Below are 19,179 nucleotides of genomic sequence, written 5' to 3' on the forward strand. Positions count from 1 at the left end.
CTAAACTTGCTAGGTTTCAGAATGTATTTTGGATAAATTTAATAATGATGCTTATTACGAACTCACGACATATCCCAGACAGCACAATGTCTAAAAGTGGGACATAAGACGTCTTTAAGTTGTCTTTAAGACAAGTTTATAAAGTATTGTCTTAAAGATGCTTAAAGTTACCTTAAAGACGTCTTATGACTCAATTTTGGACATTTGTGCCGTCTGGGATAATAAACGTATTACCTAAAATAAGTAACATCTACTTGACTATACACGTATGAAAGTCGCGTCTGAAAGAACGCGCGGAAGGATTTCGCGGCTCGCGCAAACCGCGCATTCGAATGCAGCCGCAGCGCGCGCACGCGCTCGCCTCCCCCGCGAAGCATCGCGCGGCAGCTTTGCACGCGCGGAACGGCAACCTATCCAGCGAAGGAGACTAGCAGTGCGACCCAGTAGGGTGCCGGCCCTGAAGAGGTATCGATCGACTTCCCCTTGGTGTTGTTTCGTTCATGTTACGGTGTGCGACTTCACGATGTAGCGCCAGGATATTTGGACCGCTCGGCTGAGATCAGATCGCGCTGCCCGCAACATATCCCGCTGGCCCGTACACGTTCGTCGATCCAACAACAACCGCGTCGTTCTCTCGGAGTGATATCCCGTTCATTCTTCTCCTTTCTCCCTCGCACGCTTTCTCCTTCTCTCGGCCATCGTTCTCGACTCAGTCGCGCGAGTAACGCGGAAACACATTATCCCTCTCTCTTCCGGGACCAAGAACGTGGAGCCCTCGCGGGAGCGGGCATCGAAGCGCGCGGTGGCAACAACAGCGCCAAGATGGCATTTGCCACGAGCACAGCTGTTGTTTACCCACAAACTCGTGTGCGGGAGGGCCACTGGTGGCAGCAACTCGTGGTAACGGGTCACTGAGGGACGAGCCGTGCGGCGCGACGCAGCTTCCTCGTCGGGATGATGGAAGATGCTCACGAATGAGCGGGTTGGACTAGTGAACGCTCGCGAGAAAGTGGCGTAACGACAACGACGACGACGGCGGCGGTGGCGACAGCACGGGCGAGGAGGACGGAGGTCGTGGTGCTTCGAGGGAAGAGCGTACACGCGAGGAAGCACTCAATGGAAGAGGTTAGTGAGGCTCGCGACGGCGGAAGTCACAGCAGCGGGCACGAATCGCGCGCGATAAACTAACAAAGCCGCGTTCGCCATTGCTCCGAGCCAGGACGACGAGGACGAGGACGAGGACGGGGACGACGACGGCGACGACGAGGAGCGAGAGTCGAGTGGAGTCGATATTGAAGAAGAAAGTGTCCAAGTTAGTTCGCGTTCTCTCGGCGACCAGTTCGTTTTCTGTTTTTGTCGCGACGTGTTCTCAAGTTTCATATTTCTCGTTGCGTCTCACTGTTACGTAAAGGTGCAAACATGTGCGAAATTGGCCAGGTAAAATCGACCTCTGTTTAATGCCCCGTGTGTCGCGGTCAATGTCTTGCCAAAGAAACGTTCCAAGGAATAATCTCGGTAACGACTTTGTGGAGGATGCAGCTTTTGACCTGAAACACGTCAAAAGTCGCACGAACATGCCGTTGTACTTTTTTTGTTGTGTGTGACAAACGCGATATTTTCAGTGAACGAATCTACGGTAAAAAAATGCCGACGAGTATGACAGGCTCCGAGCAGGTTTCGGAGTACCTGCTCCAATTCGGTTTTGTGTTAAGTCGGTAAGGTTATAACACCTCTCAGAGCAGCGAAACGTCAACTCTAATTCGTTGGATTTTTAGCGCGTCGGAGATTTTGCGATCAGGTTAGGTTGCTCGCGCTCGGAGGCAAAACCGCAGCCGTGTGTTTGAGGTTAGGATGAGTCGACGAGTGCTTTTCCGGTAACTCGAGGAAGGACTTACTCATACACCTTTTATTATTTTTCTTTGTAGTGCTCCCGCGCTTTGTCCGTTCGCGGCTTTGTCATGCACGTGCCAATGTGTCGCATCGAGCGACATCATTATCTCACTTTTGTATTTGTGCATTTTCCTGTGACACCAATCGTTCATTTTATGTTGTAGCCACTCTTCGTGGCTTATCGTGTAATCGGTACGTGATTGTTTTTGTTTACATGTAGTATTTCTCCAGACTGCATTATGCGTGTCATAAAATATCTGATAATGTAACATAGTAATTTAGTATCAGTAATTTTTTTTTACAGATAGTAGGATGAAATACTCAATCATTGACATCCTGTGAGTCATCAATATTCTAGAGGAGAACCAGTTTTTCTTGGAATCAGCATTGTAGTTAAATTTCTTACCTGCAGAACCAGCTAATTTCAAAAGAAAATATATGATCTCTACGATCTGAAAAGAAAATTTTACAACTAAAACTGTAAACAGCTGCTGCTGGTTGCAAGGAAAACCAGACTTTTCTAGAATGTTAATCATTAATATTAATGATGAACCATAGGGTGTCAATAATTGGGTGTTTTATCCTACTTGTACATTAATTTTTTTATGAATTGTCAAAGAAAATTTTTCTAAAAAATAAACTGTATTTCTTGCGATGCTCATTCACTATGCACAATCAATGATTCTCTGCTCAATGAGTATTATGGGGTTGAGGATACAATGTATGCTTGTGATCAACAGGTATCATCATGAATGCCAGGACACAGCTATTTGAATTGAGCATGGAGGGACGTCAGGTGGACGAAGCAGTGGCCAGTATATTCCACAGCGTTCTCTTCCATCGGAGTTTTGGCAAATTCAAGTACAAACAAGAAGGCAGCTACTCAGTGGGCACGGTGGGATACCAGGACGTGGACTGTGACTTCATCGATTTCACCTACGTCTGCTGCTCGTCGGTACACCTCGACCAGACGCTGAAGCGCGAGATCTCGGGCTTCTCGGAGGCCCTACGCTCCACCGACAGCCCGGGCTCCGGCCAAATATCCTTGGAGTTCTTCCAACGTAAGAAGAACCGCTGGCCATTTCAGCCGGAGTGCATACCGTGGGAAGTGTGGACCGTGCGTCTCGAGCTCATCAAGCTGGCGACTGAGCATGAGCGACAGATATGCCGGGAGAAGGTGGGCGATCTGCTGACCGACAAGATCCTCTACATCACCGAGGTGATGAATCGGCACGACTACATACCGAAAGTGCCGAGTCAAGCGGAGCTGGACCTGATCTTCGACACCTCGTATCCGGACATACAGCCCTATCTCTTCAAGCTGTCCTTCACGACCTCAGGCCCGTCTAGCACCACGATGGGCAACACGATGAAGAAGTTGATCAGAGAGACGCTGTCCATTTAGTCATAACATAGCATAGTTCTTCGGATTTCAACATTGGCACGTTCGTAACTTAGAAGCTGAAAGACGCAGGACTCGTTCTCACTTTCTTAACGTGACCTGCGTGTTCTTTCCTTTCTCCGTTCTCTGCGTTGCACTGTTCGCGTGAGATAGATTCTTTTATTTCGACAACGTGTTCCTCACGACTTCTACCTGACTTCTTTAGTCTTTAGTAGGATACTTTGTTCTCAGTTGTCTTGGCAGTATCTTCGAAATTCACGCTACGCAAGAAACACGACTGCTTTACGATGTCTGCTCCAAACCTTCTTGTCAGAAGGTCTTAGTCTACTTTGCTGTTATTTTCATTTCCTTTTGTATCAGCAGGCTCTGTCGGAGATTCTTTGGTCGCGTGTATATTCTCGGTAACGGTAGTGGTATCTTATATGACATGACGCGGAAATATAATACTTTGTACATTGCAGGGACTTCCGCCACTGCGTATCTCTAATTCTGCATAGTACAAAATCCACATAATACACCCTCGATACACCTCCGCTTCTTTTGTATTCTTACCGGATGTGGATGTCCGTCACGTCCGTCGCGTAATTATTTTAGCAGGATCACGATAGGCACGCGTTCCACACAGAGAGAGAGGTCATTCACGTTATACCTCTTGATTTCACTTAAACTCTCCACAGGCGGCGACTCCTCGTGGCAGAGCGACATTATGTTCCTCTCGCTTCTCACTATATCCTTCCTCGAACGTTGTGTAAATACGATTAGAATAGACTCGAGCGTAATTCCTCTCCATTTTTAACCTCTGCGCGTCGCGTGACAGACGACAATTTCGATTACAGTTAAGAATGAAGGATATAACAAGAGATTCCGAGATTTCGAGTTTCTAGCCGAAGGAGCAGGATGTTTTCAATGGATCCGGTAGAATCCTCGAGAGCGACGCATTCTCTCTCGAGGCACTCTCGATACTTATCCTCCGATTAACTCCGACGAACACGACAGCCGTATTCAGCGTTGTGCACTGTTTTTCAATCGCTAATGTTGAAAGTATATACATATACATATATACATATATATACGCATAGTTATATCATAAACAAGTGGTCGGAATTACTTGTATAATCGAGGTGATTCTCGAGTCGACTACTTACTTCCCCTTGCCGCTCCAGCTCGCCCAGCGGGTCACGCCACTGACAATCGTAGCGCTCAACCTTAGAACCATTGGTTACGTTCAGCACAATAAGCACTTTGTGCTGCGCTGCTAGCAGCTTTGCGACTGTTCGTGAGATTTTTTGCTAAACGATACCTTGCGATTTATGCTTTTCCAACATGTTTACTAAACGGTCTAGCATATCGAAAATATGCTGGAAAAAATAGCTTAGTAAACATGTTGGATAAGTCGCTACTGTCAATGGTTGCGTTCAGCAGAGAAAGCTGCTTTGCAACTGTTGTAAAATTCGCGAATTTGATTGGAATATGCTCTTAATTTTGGTTAAATCCAAGAGCATGTACCAATCAGATTCACGAATTTTACAGTTGCAAAACAGCTTTTTTTGCTGAACGCAGCCAATCGTTACTTTCAGAAGAAAATCTTACAACAGTTGCAAAGTTGTTCTGTCAGGCAGGCGGAAAGCGAATTACTTTCTCTGCTGAATGTAATCACTGAAAGTATGCTGGTAAAAAAGGTAATCGCTTAGTAAACACGTTGGAAGAACTCAAATCGCTAGTGTCGTTTAGAAAAAAATCTTACAACAGTTGTAAAGCTGCTGTCAGCGTAACGAGAAGTGCTTATTAAGCTATTTTCTCTACTGAACGCGACCATTGACACCATAAGATCTGTGAAGCACTTCTCTGATACTTTAAAAGTTCTTATCGAAACAATTCTCCTATATATGATCTTATAAATTAATGGGTAGATATAATTGTACACTGATAATAAATATAATAATGTATATAATTACACAACGTGACAATAGGTTCCCTTGTGAACTATGAGATACTCTTGCCAACGCGTTTTGGTTTTTATTTTTTAAGCGATTTCCGCGACCAGCAATAGTACCTCTTGAATGACGTGGGAATCTATTGTTACGTTGTAATTATAATAATATAAATGTATTGTTAGCGTATAAAAATATCGTACGTATTGTTTCGATGAAAACCTTTCAACTATTAGGAAACGCTTCGCAGATCTCATGATAATAGTCCTGAAGCTGCGTCGCGACTTTAGGTTGTTCGTTAAGTGAGCTGTAGTGGCAAGGGAAAATAAGTAGCCGTAATCCTCGAAAATCTCACACACACTTTGACTGTACAAGCAATTCCGCGACCACCGCCCTAAACCGACGATCACGCGCATCATGCTTAAATTATCGCGCGCGTGTGCGTATACATACATACATCCATATACATGTGCGTCATTACGTGGAATCCTAGGTCTGTTTTTTATTGCTGAACTAGTGTAGACTGGGACTACGAAATTTTGGTACTCGAATCCAGTTACTGGAATCAGTATAAATAATCGCTAGACCGATTTCGAAATTAATGCGGGAATCGGTTCTAGTAATCGTTTGGCTCGCGCGAAATGTACTCTGTCCGTAAATATAAAAAAAAATATATATATAAAATCATATAACATATACATATAACTAATAAACGAACGGAGTACTATTTATCGCGGCCAAAACGGCTACTTGAACCGATTCGCGCGCAGATTTCGAAGTCCATTACTCGATTAACGAACGTTTACTTGTATGGGTTTCAGCATTTGGACTTAAACTGACTACTATAAGATCTGTTCGTTTTCAAAGACTAATGCACACTAGTGTAATAAGTTAATAGAGCGAAAGAAAGTATATTTGTTTCACTTTAACATGTTGCATTAGTGCGGAAGTTCTTCGAGAGCGAACAGATGCATTTCGTACAGTCTTAGTGGATCACAGTCACGGAACTTGAAAAGAAACAGATATATACAGCTGAGACTTGGTGGAAGAAAGAGGAGAAAAGAACCAGTGCCAGTTACAGTGTAGCCAGTTCAGCAATGGAGAGCAAACCTTTTGACAACGTAACGCGATGCGTCGCCATTATTTTCGCCGCAGATTTAACGCTGGATACCCGAGATCATACCTGATTTTTTTCTGATGAAAAACGATAAAAATAAATAAGAGGATCACAAATCTGATCGAAACGGGTAGCACTAAATGTGCGGCGAGAGGATATGTTGAACCGGCGTGTTAATTATGCATCATGATCACGCGGTGTATGTGCATTATTTATTTCCACGAGTAACGATGATACGTAAGCGTAACGTCAGACCCGTCACGGGCGCAGGCTAGTAGACGTAATTTTCTTTTTGCACCGCTTTCGTTGCCGCTAAGTTACAATAAAATCGTCATAGGCGAATGCGTAACGCGCGACGAGATAAAAAACCCCCTCCCCTCCCCGCGAGGGTGACACTAACCGAGGCACGGAGGGTGGACGCGGGTGACGCGAGAGAAGCCGCGCGAAAAGTCGCAGTCACGATTACATTTTCCCGGACGTTTCGTGCCTTCGTATCTCGTATGGATTTTGATAGGTAAATTATAAACGTGCTAGTAGGAAGTACTAACATAATACCTAAAGCCAGTCGCGCGGTAAATATCATTTATTTATTAAACCTCGAAGCATCTCTCATCGTGTCACGCGAGACGAAGTTAATAGCGTACTCCCTTCCGCGCGTAAGACGCGAGAATCTGTGATTCATCTCGGACGAGACGGTTTTGTTCTGTTCTCTGCGAAGTGCGAACGACACCGGCGTGTATATGCGTTTATATGTGAACGTCGTCGCACAGTTTTAAGATTTTACCGAATTGAGAAACGGGAAACGCGCGGATGTCGGAACGCCTGGCGGCGATCCTCGCGCTAGTGTGTGCAACTATATAATATGTATAATGTAAATATAGTATGTCCGAAGAAAGAGAGAGAGAGAGAGAGAGAGAAAAAATTATACTGCAAGGCAAAGCCGTCGTGTGTGGACGAGAGTGAGATGTGAGGGTCCTCGCGCGCGCGTTTCACGATTCGCGTCGTCGGCCTCTCCCACGACCAATCGCACGATGAAACAAAAAGATATCACGGCGCATTGAGTAGCGATGTACCTTTACGAGCTAACCGTAGGTGCGAGAAATGTAATAATATTAATTTCACATATGTAAACGTACATCGTCCCGTGTTTCCTTTCACGGTGTTCTTCAACAGTAATTCGTAGTGTTAATTGCGATTTTAGTTAGGTTACTCTTGACGAGTCGCGAATCTTGCTCGATCGACGTTCCTTTTCTCTCATACGCGACGATCAGGGAGAGAAGAAAGAGACAGACGGAAAAAGGGAGAGAGTATAAAAGGAAACACAATAATAGTCGTCGATAATCTGCTGCTCTCTGCGATTCTGAGTAGAAAATCGATTGCAATCTCTTTTTCCCCTCGCGCACCATCCGGTACATGCCGTGCACAACTGTAAAAAATTAAATAACTCGCGTTATATAGTATCGTGCTCTATGACTATTGCGATAAAAGAAAAGGCGCGCGCGTATATACGTATACGAGCGCATGTATGTATAAATTTGACATAATACGGGAAGGACAATGAGAGACAGACAAACGGAGATAGAGAGAAAGAGAATGAATGGACGAACGAATGAATGAGAGAAAGAGCGACTGAGACCACGTGTGTGTTTGCGCAACTCGAGTTCTGCGACTCCGTCAGATTGCCACACACACACACACACACACACGCTGTTATAAATAATTATAAATAAATAATATATATATATATATAAATATATATATATATATATATAAATAGAGCAAAAACTATATAGAAAATAACGAGAAAAGATGTACATTATAAGTTACGAGGTGGTGACAAAATGTGTAGTGTATAGTGAGGAAAGTGAAATATGTGCAGTTTTAATTTATCATGAGGAGTACGCTGATGATAAATGAGTAATTATTAATAAATTACTGTATTTTATAATGCCAGTTTTATGGAAATTTCCGCGCGCACCTTCGCACTTTTACTTCCTGACTTCGTTTCCTTCTCGTGTACATCACGATGATATGACGAAATTTATTCCATCTAAACATAATCCTCAAACACGCGTCGATTCGTGACACTTGGCTCGGAGCGAACCGCACATTTTTGCCTCGATACGTGCTGCGCTCTGACGTGGAATCCGCAATTTACAATCGATGTCGAGTCTCATGCTCACTCGGTAAAATATTTTGTTTAGATATACGTCATCTTGAAATATCTAAGTCAAATGTGGATAATTGTTAAATTTAAATCGAATATAGAAATATTTGCAAATATAGATATTTAATTAAACTAAGAGTGCGATCCATTAGAACTGTAAATGTTTTGAAGCGCTTTTGTTGGCTTTTCTTTAAGTGCTTTAATACGCTGTAGCGGTTAATGGATCGCAATCTAAATTTAAATCGAAAATAGGAAAACTTTTTATCACTTGGTTTAATGTTAATTTATGAAAGCTATTATATAACTTTTATATTAACCCAGACAACATAATATCTAAAATTGTGACATAAGACATCTTAAAGATCATCTTTAAGATATCTTTCAGACGATTTACATATAAATGTCTTTAAGGCGACCTAAAAGTTATTTTTAAGACGTCTTATGTCCCGATTTTAGACATGTTGTCTAGGAATTTATATAAAATATCAGTTTTTTATTATTTAATTTGATATTGTATAGCTTCTCATGCAGCACAAGATCTTCAAGGGATGTCCTAGAGATGTTTTTAGGATATTCTGTGAAGATCTGTATCCCAGAGTACACAACAGAGGTGTCCAAAATATATCATAAAGTTATCCTAAAGATATATTTGGGATATGCGATATCTTTAAGATATCCCTATGATGTATTTGGGACATTCCTGCTGTGTGGGTACTGTTTAGGAAAAATACACCCCAGATATGTTTCAGAGATGTGTGATATCTCTGGGACGCCTCTAAAATGTATTTTGGACATTTGTGCCATATGGAATGTTCACTTTTCGACTGGCTCATATTAAATTTACACCTACAAATACGCGAAAAATTTACCAAATTATCAAGCGCAATTAAATATGCCTGAATGCGATATGTTGAATTTAATGATATTCAGATTAGTGTTGGAAAAGATTAATGAGTGTGCGTTATGTAACATATTCTGAAGAGTCGGACCGATTACCATATATTATAGCGGCAAACGTTTGCGACCAGTATAATTTCACCTTGTCTTATTCGCGACATTCTACGCGACCCTCTGCGTTCACGGTCCTCGCACAAAAAAAACGGATCTCCGTCGGCCTGAACGAATGTGACATTTTTCGCATACCTCCGTCGCCAGAAATACTCGCCGGAACGCATTCGCCTAGGAAGGGCCGAGCATATTCGAGTCAAAGAATTTTTCCGCAATAAGATGCAACGAGGAATCCGGGGAGACGCCAGAGTAAGACAGAGATAGAGAGATAGGGGGAGCGAGACAGAGAACAAAATCGCTCGTTCGAAATCGAACGCTTTTGCATCGCGAAGGAAATATGTTCGTTTCGATTTTATTAAATTCTGAAGTTCCCTAGGTCTCATATAGTCGTACTCATGAAAATTTCAATCACTCAGATGGGACAAAAATTTCTAAAAAAGAAGCTAAAAAAGTCATCAAACTCACATGCTTCTCTTGCACGAAATCTCGCAAAAATTATACAAAAACAAATGCTCATATAAAAAATCTATAAATAATAAAAATCTAAGAATGCTAAAATTAAATATTATTTAAACTTGTATATTTTCTCTATACAAAAAAATAATATCAGGTAGTTAGGTAAAAAAGAAATGCAGAATTAAAATAATTTCAGATGAATTATATTGAAAAAAAAGACAGTTATTGACAAAATTTTCCGATTACCAAAATAGAATAAAAATTACGATGGTGCCAAAATGATGTTAAAGTGACGAAAAAACGACTCAAAAACTAACTTTTCTCTCACGACTCGCAATTGTTTTTCTCGTCATTTTCACATCATCGTGATTTTCAGTCCTGCTTGGATACGCTTGCAAGGCCATCGCCTTGACACAGAACTACCTGATGCCACGTGCACGAGACGAATCGCGAAAAATATGACGAAATTATACACAAGAGACAAAAATATCTCATGCATGGCCTGCGTATCGTGTCGACGAGCGCGAAGCTTGGAGATCAAACATTAATATCTCGATACTATCGTGAGTACTTTCACACGAAGGCAGAGTATCGCGACAACACGCACGTACACACACGTGAACGGCGAGCACGCCTGCGCGAGAAAACCGCGCCGGTGAAGCTCGCTCTCTCTTTCTCTCTCTCACTCTCTCTTTCCCTCTCTCGGAGCCGGTGCGTTTCCGATTTTCGCGTCTCAGTCGCCGATGAGGAAGCAGCGCGTGAACCACCGGTGCCGTGACCTTCGCCCCTGCGCGCTCCAAGGAGGTGTCTCGCGGGTCCCACGAATTCGCGAGATGAGAGCGCGAGACGTCGGCGCGTCGCGATTTTGAGCCTTCGGCGCTTCCTCGAGATCTCAAACGGGTCATCGTTCAGTCGCGCGACGGTCGAACGCGACGGACACGTGTGTTCGTGCAACAACAATCGGCGAATTGCGAAAACGCGAAGACTGATGAGCGGGCGGCGCGCGATTGCCCACGAAGAAGTCTTCGTGCGGCTGCTGACACCTCCGTGCGCGCGTTAGCACGCGCGAACAACCGCGTGTCTCAACTCGAGTCGGAGAAAAAAAGAAGAAAATGACAGGCATCTCAGACGATCTACGAGTACGAGTTAGAAGCAACTGAAAGAGTCAGATTGCAAAACGCTCAATCGGCAAACACTAAGCCCACATCTTGCTCTCAGAACACTCGTCGCGAATAGCAGGTAGTTTCAAGTGGGCTGCGGAGTCGCGATAAACGATAATAAGGGAAGAACGATCGTGAAGAGAGGTCCGCACACGTGTGACTCAGGTGCGTGTGTGTGTGTGTGTACGTGTGCAAGAGAATAATTACGCGTCCTCCTCGTCGTAGACGGTCGAGGATGCGCCAACGCGAGTAGCCCAACGGCCTATAATCGCGAGAGATCGACCGGGCTGTCGCGACTTCTTCGCACCCCGAGGCTGTTCCGCGCCGGTGAGCGAAACTTTGGCGAAGGTAGCCGTCGCGTAACGGAAGAAATTGCCGGCTCTTGGCCGGCTGGCTGTCGACTCTTCAACAGGTGGCCGAAATCGATCTCGCACGTGTGTCAGAGCGTACGTGATCGCTTTCAGCGCGGTGTGCTTCGTTACCTTCTTCGTCTTTTAATATCGACTCAGCGACGAAGGAGCTTCCGGTAGCTGCGTGCACGTACGCGTGTATCCCGGCGCGTGCCTCGGCGAGGGGTGGATACGTCCGCGAAAGAGAGAAGGAGGATCATTACTTTACCAGCTCGGCGAGACTGTCCGGATGCCCGCGGGACACGCGATTCTCTCTCTTTCTCATTTCCTATTTCTCTCTTTTTTCTCGTGATAGATCTCGTGCATGTAAGGGAGCTTTTACGTGCGTAACGACGCGAAGTCGCAGTGGTCTCAAAGCCACAATCATCTCGGCTATACGATTATTTTCCGCAGGGAACACTTCGATTAATTCGACGAGAAAATAAGATTTTGTTAACATGTATTAACGGCACTCTCGCACGTTAAGACGAGGCACAGGTCTCGAAAAAGTTAATTATATTATAGTAAGACTAATAAGCTCCTTTAAATTCATGTTGATTCGGTCGCTTGACTATTCACGTGACAAGAGGAAATGTTTAAATTGTTCGGTTATACGACTATTTCTCGTAGAAAATACTCAATTCATTCATTCGGATAGGTGTCCTGAGTCAATTATTTTAAAGTGAAACCAATCTTTTTTAAATTCACGTTGCCTCGATTACTTGATTATTCACGTGACAAATGGAAATGTTTCAATTACACGACCATTCCTCATAGAAAATATTTCAATTTATTCATTCGGATAGATGTCTTGAGAATCAATTATTTTATAGTAGAATACCAATAAGCTCCTCCAAATTCACATCAATTCGATCGCTTAGCTATTCACACGATAAAAGGAAACACTTAAAATATTCTAGTCATGCCATCATTTTTCGTAAGAAACATTTAAACTCATTCAATCAATGAAAAAATAGGACGTTTTGTTAACGTGTTAACGTCGCTCCCGCAGGTTTAGATCGGATATGTCTTAAGTCGATTATTTTATATATTGGAACCAATAAACTCTCCCCAATTCATGTCGACTCCGTCTCTTGACGATTCACACGGCAAAAGGGAACATTTCAATTGTCTTGATTATAGGATCGTTTCTCGTGAGAAACATTTCAATTCATTCTCTCATTCGGACAGATGTCTGAGTCAATTATTTTATAGTGGAACTAATAAGTTCCTCCAAATTCATGTCGACTTGATTAATTGATTATTCACGTGACAATGTTTTAATTATTTCGATTACACGACCATTTTTTGTAAAAAACATTTCAATTTATTCATTCCGGGTAGATGTGTTGAGAGTCAGTTATCTTATAGTAGAACTAATAAACTCCTTCAAATTCACATTAATTCGGTCTCTTGATTGTTCACGTGAAAAAAGGAAATATTACAAATATCCTGGTTATACGATAATTCTTCGTAGAAAACATTTAAATTTATTCAGTCAATGAAACAATATGATGTTAACATGTTAACGTTCCTCTCGTAAATTTAGATCGGATATATGTTTCCAATCAATTATTTTACAACTAATAATCTCTCTCTGATTCACGTCGTTTAACGATTTACAATGGCAAAAGGACATTCTTTTTTTCTTCAACAAACGCAATGATCACGTTCTCGAAACATTCGATAATTATTCCTCGGTAATCCTCGTCGCGATCGTTAAATCCGCGAAGGCCGCCACGTCGGTCCATCGACGCGTCTCTATTCATTTTTCGTGCTTGTGAGAGAGATTTTACGTGCGCAACGACGCAAAGTTTGCAATGGTCAATTATCCCAGTTTTACGATCGTTTCTCATTGGAAACATTTCAATTAATCCAATCGATGTAATAGGACCCTGCTAACGTCGCTGCCACGCAAGTTTAGTGCCGAGTCGACCGGCTTTATAGTACCAATAAGCTCCCCCTAATTCACGTCAACTCGGTCGCTCAGCGGACTCACATGGTAAAAGGGAACATCTTTTTTTTTCAACGTACGCAGAAAGCGATCGTGTTCCGTAAACATTCGGTAATTGTTTCTCGATGACCCCAGCTCGTCGCGATCATTAAATATTCGCGAAGGCCGTCACGTCGGTCTATCGACGCGAGCTGCAGCGGGCGGAGCGCCTCTATTAATTTGCATCGCGCGACCGATGAGTGGAAAACCGTTTCCACCCTGTAATTTACAATCCTCTCTCGGCCGTAAACAAATTTGTACGCAAGAACGGAAGTCGATCGCGGGTTGAAAAGCGGCCACTCGTCAGCAATATCGCCGCCGCCGTCGCTTTTATCGCGGCTATTATTCAACATTGGAAAAACTAAAAAAGGAAAAGAATAGATAAAGGGAAAGACAGAAAGAGAGAGAGAGAGGGAAAAAGAGAGAGGAGGTAGTGGAGGGAGGAGGAAGAAAAAGAGGAGAACGAAAGCGCGAAACCCTATCGCCAGAAACGCGTCCCTATTTCTGGTGAAGCTCCTTCTTGAAGAGGGGAAGAGCGAGAAAACTGGAGAGCGCGTGAGAGAGAGAAAGAGAGAGAGAGAGAGAGATCGCGTGCGACCTTGAGAGGAGCGCCGGATTCCGTCGCGCTTTTTAAATAGCCCCTCCGTCGTATTTTTCGCCCCGTGAAGTGCGCCGTGCCGTCGCTATTAATGACCGCTAAACTTTCCGAATGTTTGCTCCGCGACTCAACGACAGCACCGCCGGCGAAGTTTGTCGACAATTTCGCCCACGCCGAATGCCGGGAGCGCCAGAGCTGGTCTCAATCGACGCACACTCCTAATTGCTCATCCGTGTCCCCTTTCAGGCATAGGATCGACGCGTCGCGTCGTCTCCCCGTCGCAGAAACGAAAGTTTCACCGCCTGCGGTATGTTAATGAGCTAATTGCCGTTGATATAATTCGGCTGCGCGATTCGGCGTCGGCGAATACGTCGGCGATAACGACACGGCTCGTGTCGGACTCTCGAAATTTTACGGCAGTGAGCGAGATCGGACGGGCAATGACTCTTCGATCTAATGACGCCTCGGCGAGTCGTGCAGGATTATCTCTGTTGAATTAGATTAGTTATTTCCCTCTCTGCTACCTTGCGAATTAATGAACGTCGAGGAGACATCACTGCTACCGCCAACGAGAGGGATAGAAAGGGACTCCTCGTCAGAATTCGCCATTTTCGCTATTTGCTTTTCAAACATGAACTCTGCTCGAGCAGTGGACCTTACACCACGAGTGTGCACAAAGAAAACATCGAGTTCGTCATAGATAATGTTTAATTGAACGCAAACGGAGGGACGGGGTATCGGGATTCTCGCGATGATCACCGTCTACTCGGGACGCGTAGAGTTAAATTTACACACGGAAAGCTCTCTCGGGGATAATAATAAACGCGTCACACCGCGATCGGTTTTCATTGACCCACCTTCGTTTAACCGCCTGAAGGCAAAAGAACATCCACGACGACGACTACTTCCACGACTTCAAAAATATTTCGAGGGCAGTGGCGTGTGTTGAGAGTGTCGCGTGCGCGTGCAACGTAGCCGGGGCGAGTCGGTCCTACGGCGACGACGACGACGGCAGCGCGGAAATTCGTGCTAATCTGCTTATCTCGAGTTATAACTCGCTTATCTATCAGAAGCCCGTCGTCGCTTAAGCGCTCGGTGGCCGCGGGGATCGTGCAGTGTCAGCGTAAACGAGCGTAAAGGGCGAGCACCGGCACGAGAAATCAATTCGCCGTACGGCGGGCGTGCGATCGGCGCGGGCCCGACTTCGGCGAACACTTCGGCCAACTCGCGCCAACTTCCGGCTATGATCCCGCCGACTGTCATTAACGCACCGACCGTCGCTTTCCGTCGCTTGTTTGCCCCGAACTCGCCGTCGTCCACGGGGACGCCGTCCACGGTGAGTCCGTCCACGTCAGCGCTCTGACGCATGATCGATTCTGGACGCCGAGGACGACGACGAGGACGTGACGCTGGTGTAAGACGCCCGAGGAGGAAGAAGGACAAAAGGAGGAGGAGGACAAAAGGATAGAGGGAGAGATAGAGAAGAACAAGAGACGCACTCTTCGAGATGCACCATGGCTAACTACACGACGCAGACATCGGCGGCGCTCGAGAACTCGTCGTCGTCACGCAATTCCAGCTATCTGGAGGACGTGACGTCGAACATCGTGGTGCAGATAGTGTTCTGCGTGTTCTACGGCAACATCTTCGTGCTGGGGATCTTCGGGAACGTGCTGGTGTGCTATGTGGTGGCGCGCAACCGCCACATGCACACCGTCACCAACTTCTTCATTACGAATCTCGCGCTGAGCGACGTGCTGCTGTGCGTGTTGGCCGTGCCTTTCACCCCGCTCTACACCTTCCTGGGCCGTTGGGTGTTCGGTAACACCCTCTGCCACCTGGTGCCCTACGCCCAAGGTGTGAGCGTGTACATCAGCACGCTCACGCTCACCAGCATCGCCATGGACCGCTTCTTGGTCATCATCTATCCGTTCCATCCGCGCATGAAGATCGAGATGTGCGTGGCGATCATTCTGAGTATCTGGGTGGTCGCGCTGTTGGTCACCCTGCCTTACGGCATATACATGCAGCTTGAGGAGCCGCACACCTATTGCGAAGAGCACTGGCCGAGCGAGCCGTTCCGCAAGGTCTTCAGCTCGATCACCTCGATACTCCAGTTCGCCGTGCCGTTCTTCGTCATCGCCTTCTGTTACGTGTGCGTGTCGATCAAGCTGAACGACCGGGCGCGCTCCAAGCCCGGCAGCAAAAGCAGCAAGCGCGAGGAGGCGGATCGCGAACGGAAACGGCGCACCAACCGGATGCTGATCGCGATGGTCGCGATATTCGGCATCTCCTGGCTGCCGCTCAACATCATCAACGTCGTCGAGGACTTCTACTCGCCCGCCAACGACTGGTATTACTATCGGCTCTGCTTCTTCATGACGCACTGCCTCGCCATGAGCAGCACTTGCTACAATCCGTTTCTCTACGCGTGGCTCAACGACAACTTCCGCAAGGAATTCAAGCAGGTATTACACGACACGTTCGTGTATTCTTGAGCGCTCGTGTGTTTGTATGCGTGAGAGCGAGCGAGCCGGCGAGAGGCACACTCAAGCTCATCTGGCTTTCGTCCGCGTTATATTGTTATTTCAAACGAAAGAGAGCAGAGATACAACTGCTGCGAAACTTGCCAAAGTTACTCGGATGGACTGTTCGTTCCACTGCTTCCTTTTCATTATCAAAGTATACAGCAGAATAAGCGGATTATTCTTGTTATATTCAGAGAGGATCACGTACGTGAGATATAGTTTCGCAAGATCGTATGCAGAGAGAAAGAGGGAGATGGAGAAAGAAAGAGAGAAAGAAAGAGGGAGCACGTATGTTAAAAAAGCGATAAAAAAAACGAAACTTCACGGTGAAGTCGCGAAAATAAATGTAATGTTTCCAAAGCACTTTGCCACTTTCTTTTACGAGTCTACTTGAGCGAAAGTTCGCGAAAAGCGCAGCGCGTTTCTATAAAGAGCATAATTATAATGAAATAAATTCTCTATATTTCTTGAGGAGAAATTTCACTCGAAAAGTGGAGTGACCAGTTGTTTGGACAGACTTTTCACTCATGCTGTATCTGTATTAATAGCTGTTACTTGAAATTTACCTTAGGTGAAATACTCAGGTTTGAATTTACAGTTAAATGCAAATCTTTTTAGCTAAATCATGATTACAAATATAATGCCACGTATATCACATGATTTAATCGAAAAGCTTAGATCTCTAAGGTATTAGTAATAGTCGTTACTTTACTAAAACTCTTCTCAAGTAAGATTTCAGTTAAGATTTCAATTTAGATTTCAACTCAGATTTCAGTTCAGAGTCAGGTGAAAATTTTCCTGTCGAGTCGCGACTACAGATATAATGTCACATTGCACAATTGTTACATTATGCAATTCAATTATTAAAAAATATTTTCATTATACAGTATTATACATTATATAATTCAATTATTGAAAATTCTGTATCTATCTCTGAAAAAAACTTGAGTATCTCATATGAGAAAAGTCTCAAGTGACAACTAATAGTATGACCTTAAAAGTCATAACAGTTGTCACTTGAAACTCGTCCCATTTGGAGTACATAAATTTTTATTCATAGCTAGATTCAAATTTTTTAATTGAATTTTGATACATATGTGACATATCTATAACTTAACATAACTCTATATTCAATTGAAGAACTCTTATTTAACTTGAAGTTAAGTCTGACTATCACGCTTGAGACAAGTTTCCAGCAACGACTATTAATATAAACCCATATTTAGATCTGAATATCTCACATGAGTCGACAACTACTAACACGAACCATAGAGTGAATTGTCAACTCTGAGCCATCGAGTGAATATTTTTCCGCCGAGTTGAAGATCAGATCTGACGTACTCCATTGTTGCAGAAATATATTTACTCCAATCGATTGCAACACTTGCTCTATGGAGACAGAATCCATTCTAAGCTTGAGTGAAGTACTCTTGCGATTTCAAGTGACGGTATTTTTATTGTTACTTCAATCGAAGACACTGCCATTTTCCACTCATTTTGAGAGAGATTCCACTCTAAGAAATTTACAGGGAAATTAGGTGAAAATGCATTATAATTTCGCGCCGATTTATGCAAGTACAAGTCATTCAGCAATTCGTATCGCAATTGCTAATAACCTCACGCGACGGTGTACTTTAAGTAATTGGGACAGAATCATTTGCATAGAAACTACCGGAACGATCGAACCGGCCAGAATCTAACGTGTTTGGCAATACATTTCTGCCGCTGTGTGCGACATGCGTGCGTATGTGTGTGTGTGTGTGTGTGTGTGTGTGTGTATGCGTGTGTGTGTGTGTGTGTGTGCACGTCAAAGGAAGAGCCAAGGATTTTATCGTGTCTAAATTAATTCGCAACGCGCGTTCACTTCTTCCCTCTTTCGTCTCGCTTGCGAATTGCGCTTGCATTAACATCCGCCAAGAACGCGACAGGACTGCAGAACTCGAACCTCGCAAAAAGCTCACGTTGTTACCAGCCATAAGAACGACCACGGTCGACCCGAGACGCTCGGGCGGTGTTAGCGGGGCGAGAATTTACGGTTGAAGAAGCGGCGCGCGAGATTCTTTACTTTGCGACTGCCGAGAAGACTCGAATTGTTCTTGCTGCCGCGAATTCGCGAGATAGAGGAGAATTTACGCATCTGAAGTATATCTCCCGCGGCGTGTTCTCTCCGCCTTGCTTCATGTTACATCTTTCCAGATTATGGTATCTTTGGCGACGCTGTCCGACTTGTGTGTGTGTGTGTGTGTGTGTGTGTGTGTGTATGTGTCACGATTTCATGCGGAGCACTGACAAATTTGTTTTCAAGGAAAGACATATACTTGTAGGAGATGTTTCGATATCAGAGGATTGATTTTCGTCTGTTTCGCGCAGTTTGATTAATCTTCGCTCGAGCGGCGTGCGAATTATTTTTTGATCACCCACCACCGTCTATGGTTCGCTGACGCCCTTTCATCAATCTCCGACCTCAAGTTCCGCGAATAATATAAAACGTGCTCGACGGCGTACGACTGTCCCGTAATGACTCTAGGGGGTCGCCTCTC

At 44.5% G+C, this 19,179-nt stretch overlaps 2 protein-coding genes across 14 annotated transcripts in view; both read left to right on the forward strand.

Annotated features, from left to right (window-relative positions):
* The first annotated feature begins 453 nt into the window (after positions 1–453).
* Positions 454–7,251, forward strand: LOC116852426 (autophagy-related protein 101). 5 transcript variants are annotated; one of them, XM_032832774.1, is made up of 2 exons: positions 454–1,312; positions 2,631–7,251. In XM_032832774.1, the coding sequence occupies exon 2, from the start codon at positions 2,639–2,641 to the stop codon at positions 3,293–3,295; it is 657 nt and encodes a 218-aa protein (XP_032688665.1). In that variant the 5' UTR covers positions 454–1,312; positions 2,631–2,638; the 3' UTR covers positions 3,296–7,251. The 5 variants fall into 5 exon arrangements, with proteins under 5 accessions (XP_032688665.1, XP_032688664.1, XP_032688668.1 ...); XM_032832773.1 differs by having other exon boundaries at positions 454–1,125; XM_032832777.1 differs by lacking the exon at positions 454–1,312 and adding an exon at positions 1,323–1,437.
* Positions 7,252–10,715: 3,464 nt separating this feature from the next.
* LOC116852431 (prolactin-releasing peptide receptor-like) overlaps positions 10,716–19,179 on the forward strand; it is a 74,237-nt gene continuing 65,773 nt past the window's right edge. For 5 of the 9 annotated variants that reach the window (XM_032832797.1, XM_032832788.1, XM_032832792.1 and 2 more), the window contains exon 1: positions 10,716–16,579. In XM_032832797.1, coding sequence (XP_032688688.1) covers positions 15,626–16,579 — 954 coding nt within the window. In that variant the 5' untranslated portion in view covers positions 10,716–15,625. The remainder of the gene's footprint in view (positions 16,580–19,179) is intronic. The other 4 variants (XM_032832790.1, XM_032832791.1, XM_032832795.1 and 1 more) reach the window with 4 other exon arrangements.

Source organism: Odontomachus brunneus, unplaced genomic scaffold (genome assembly GCF_010583005.1).
Source record: "Odontomachus brunneus isolate Ranch 3 - 2012 unplaced genomic scaffold, Obru_v1 Obru_scaffold_224, whole genome shotgun sequence".
Taxonomy (NCBI): domain Eukaryota; kingdom Metazoa; phylum Arthropoda; class Insecta; order Hymenoptera; family Formicidae; genus Odontomachus; species Odontomachus brunneus.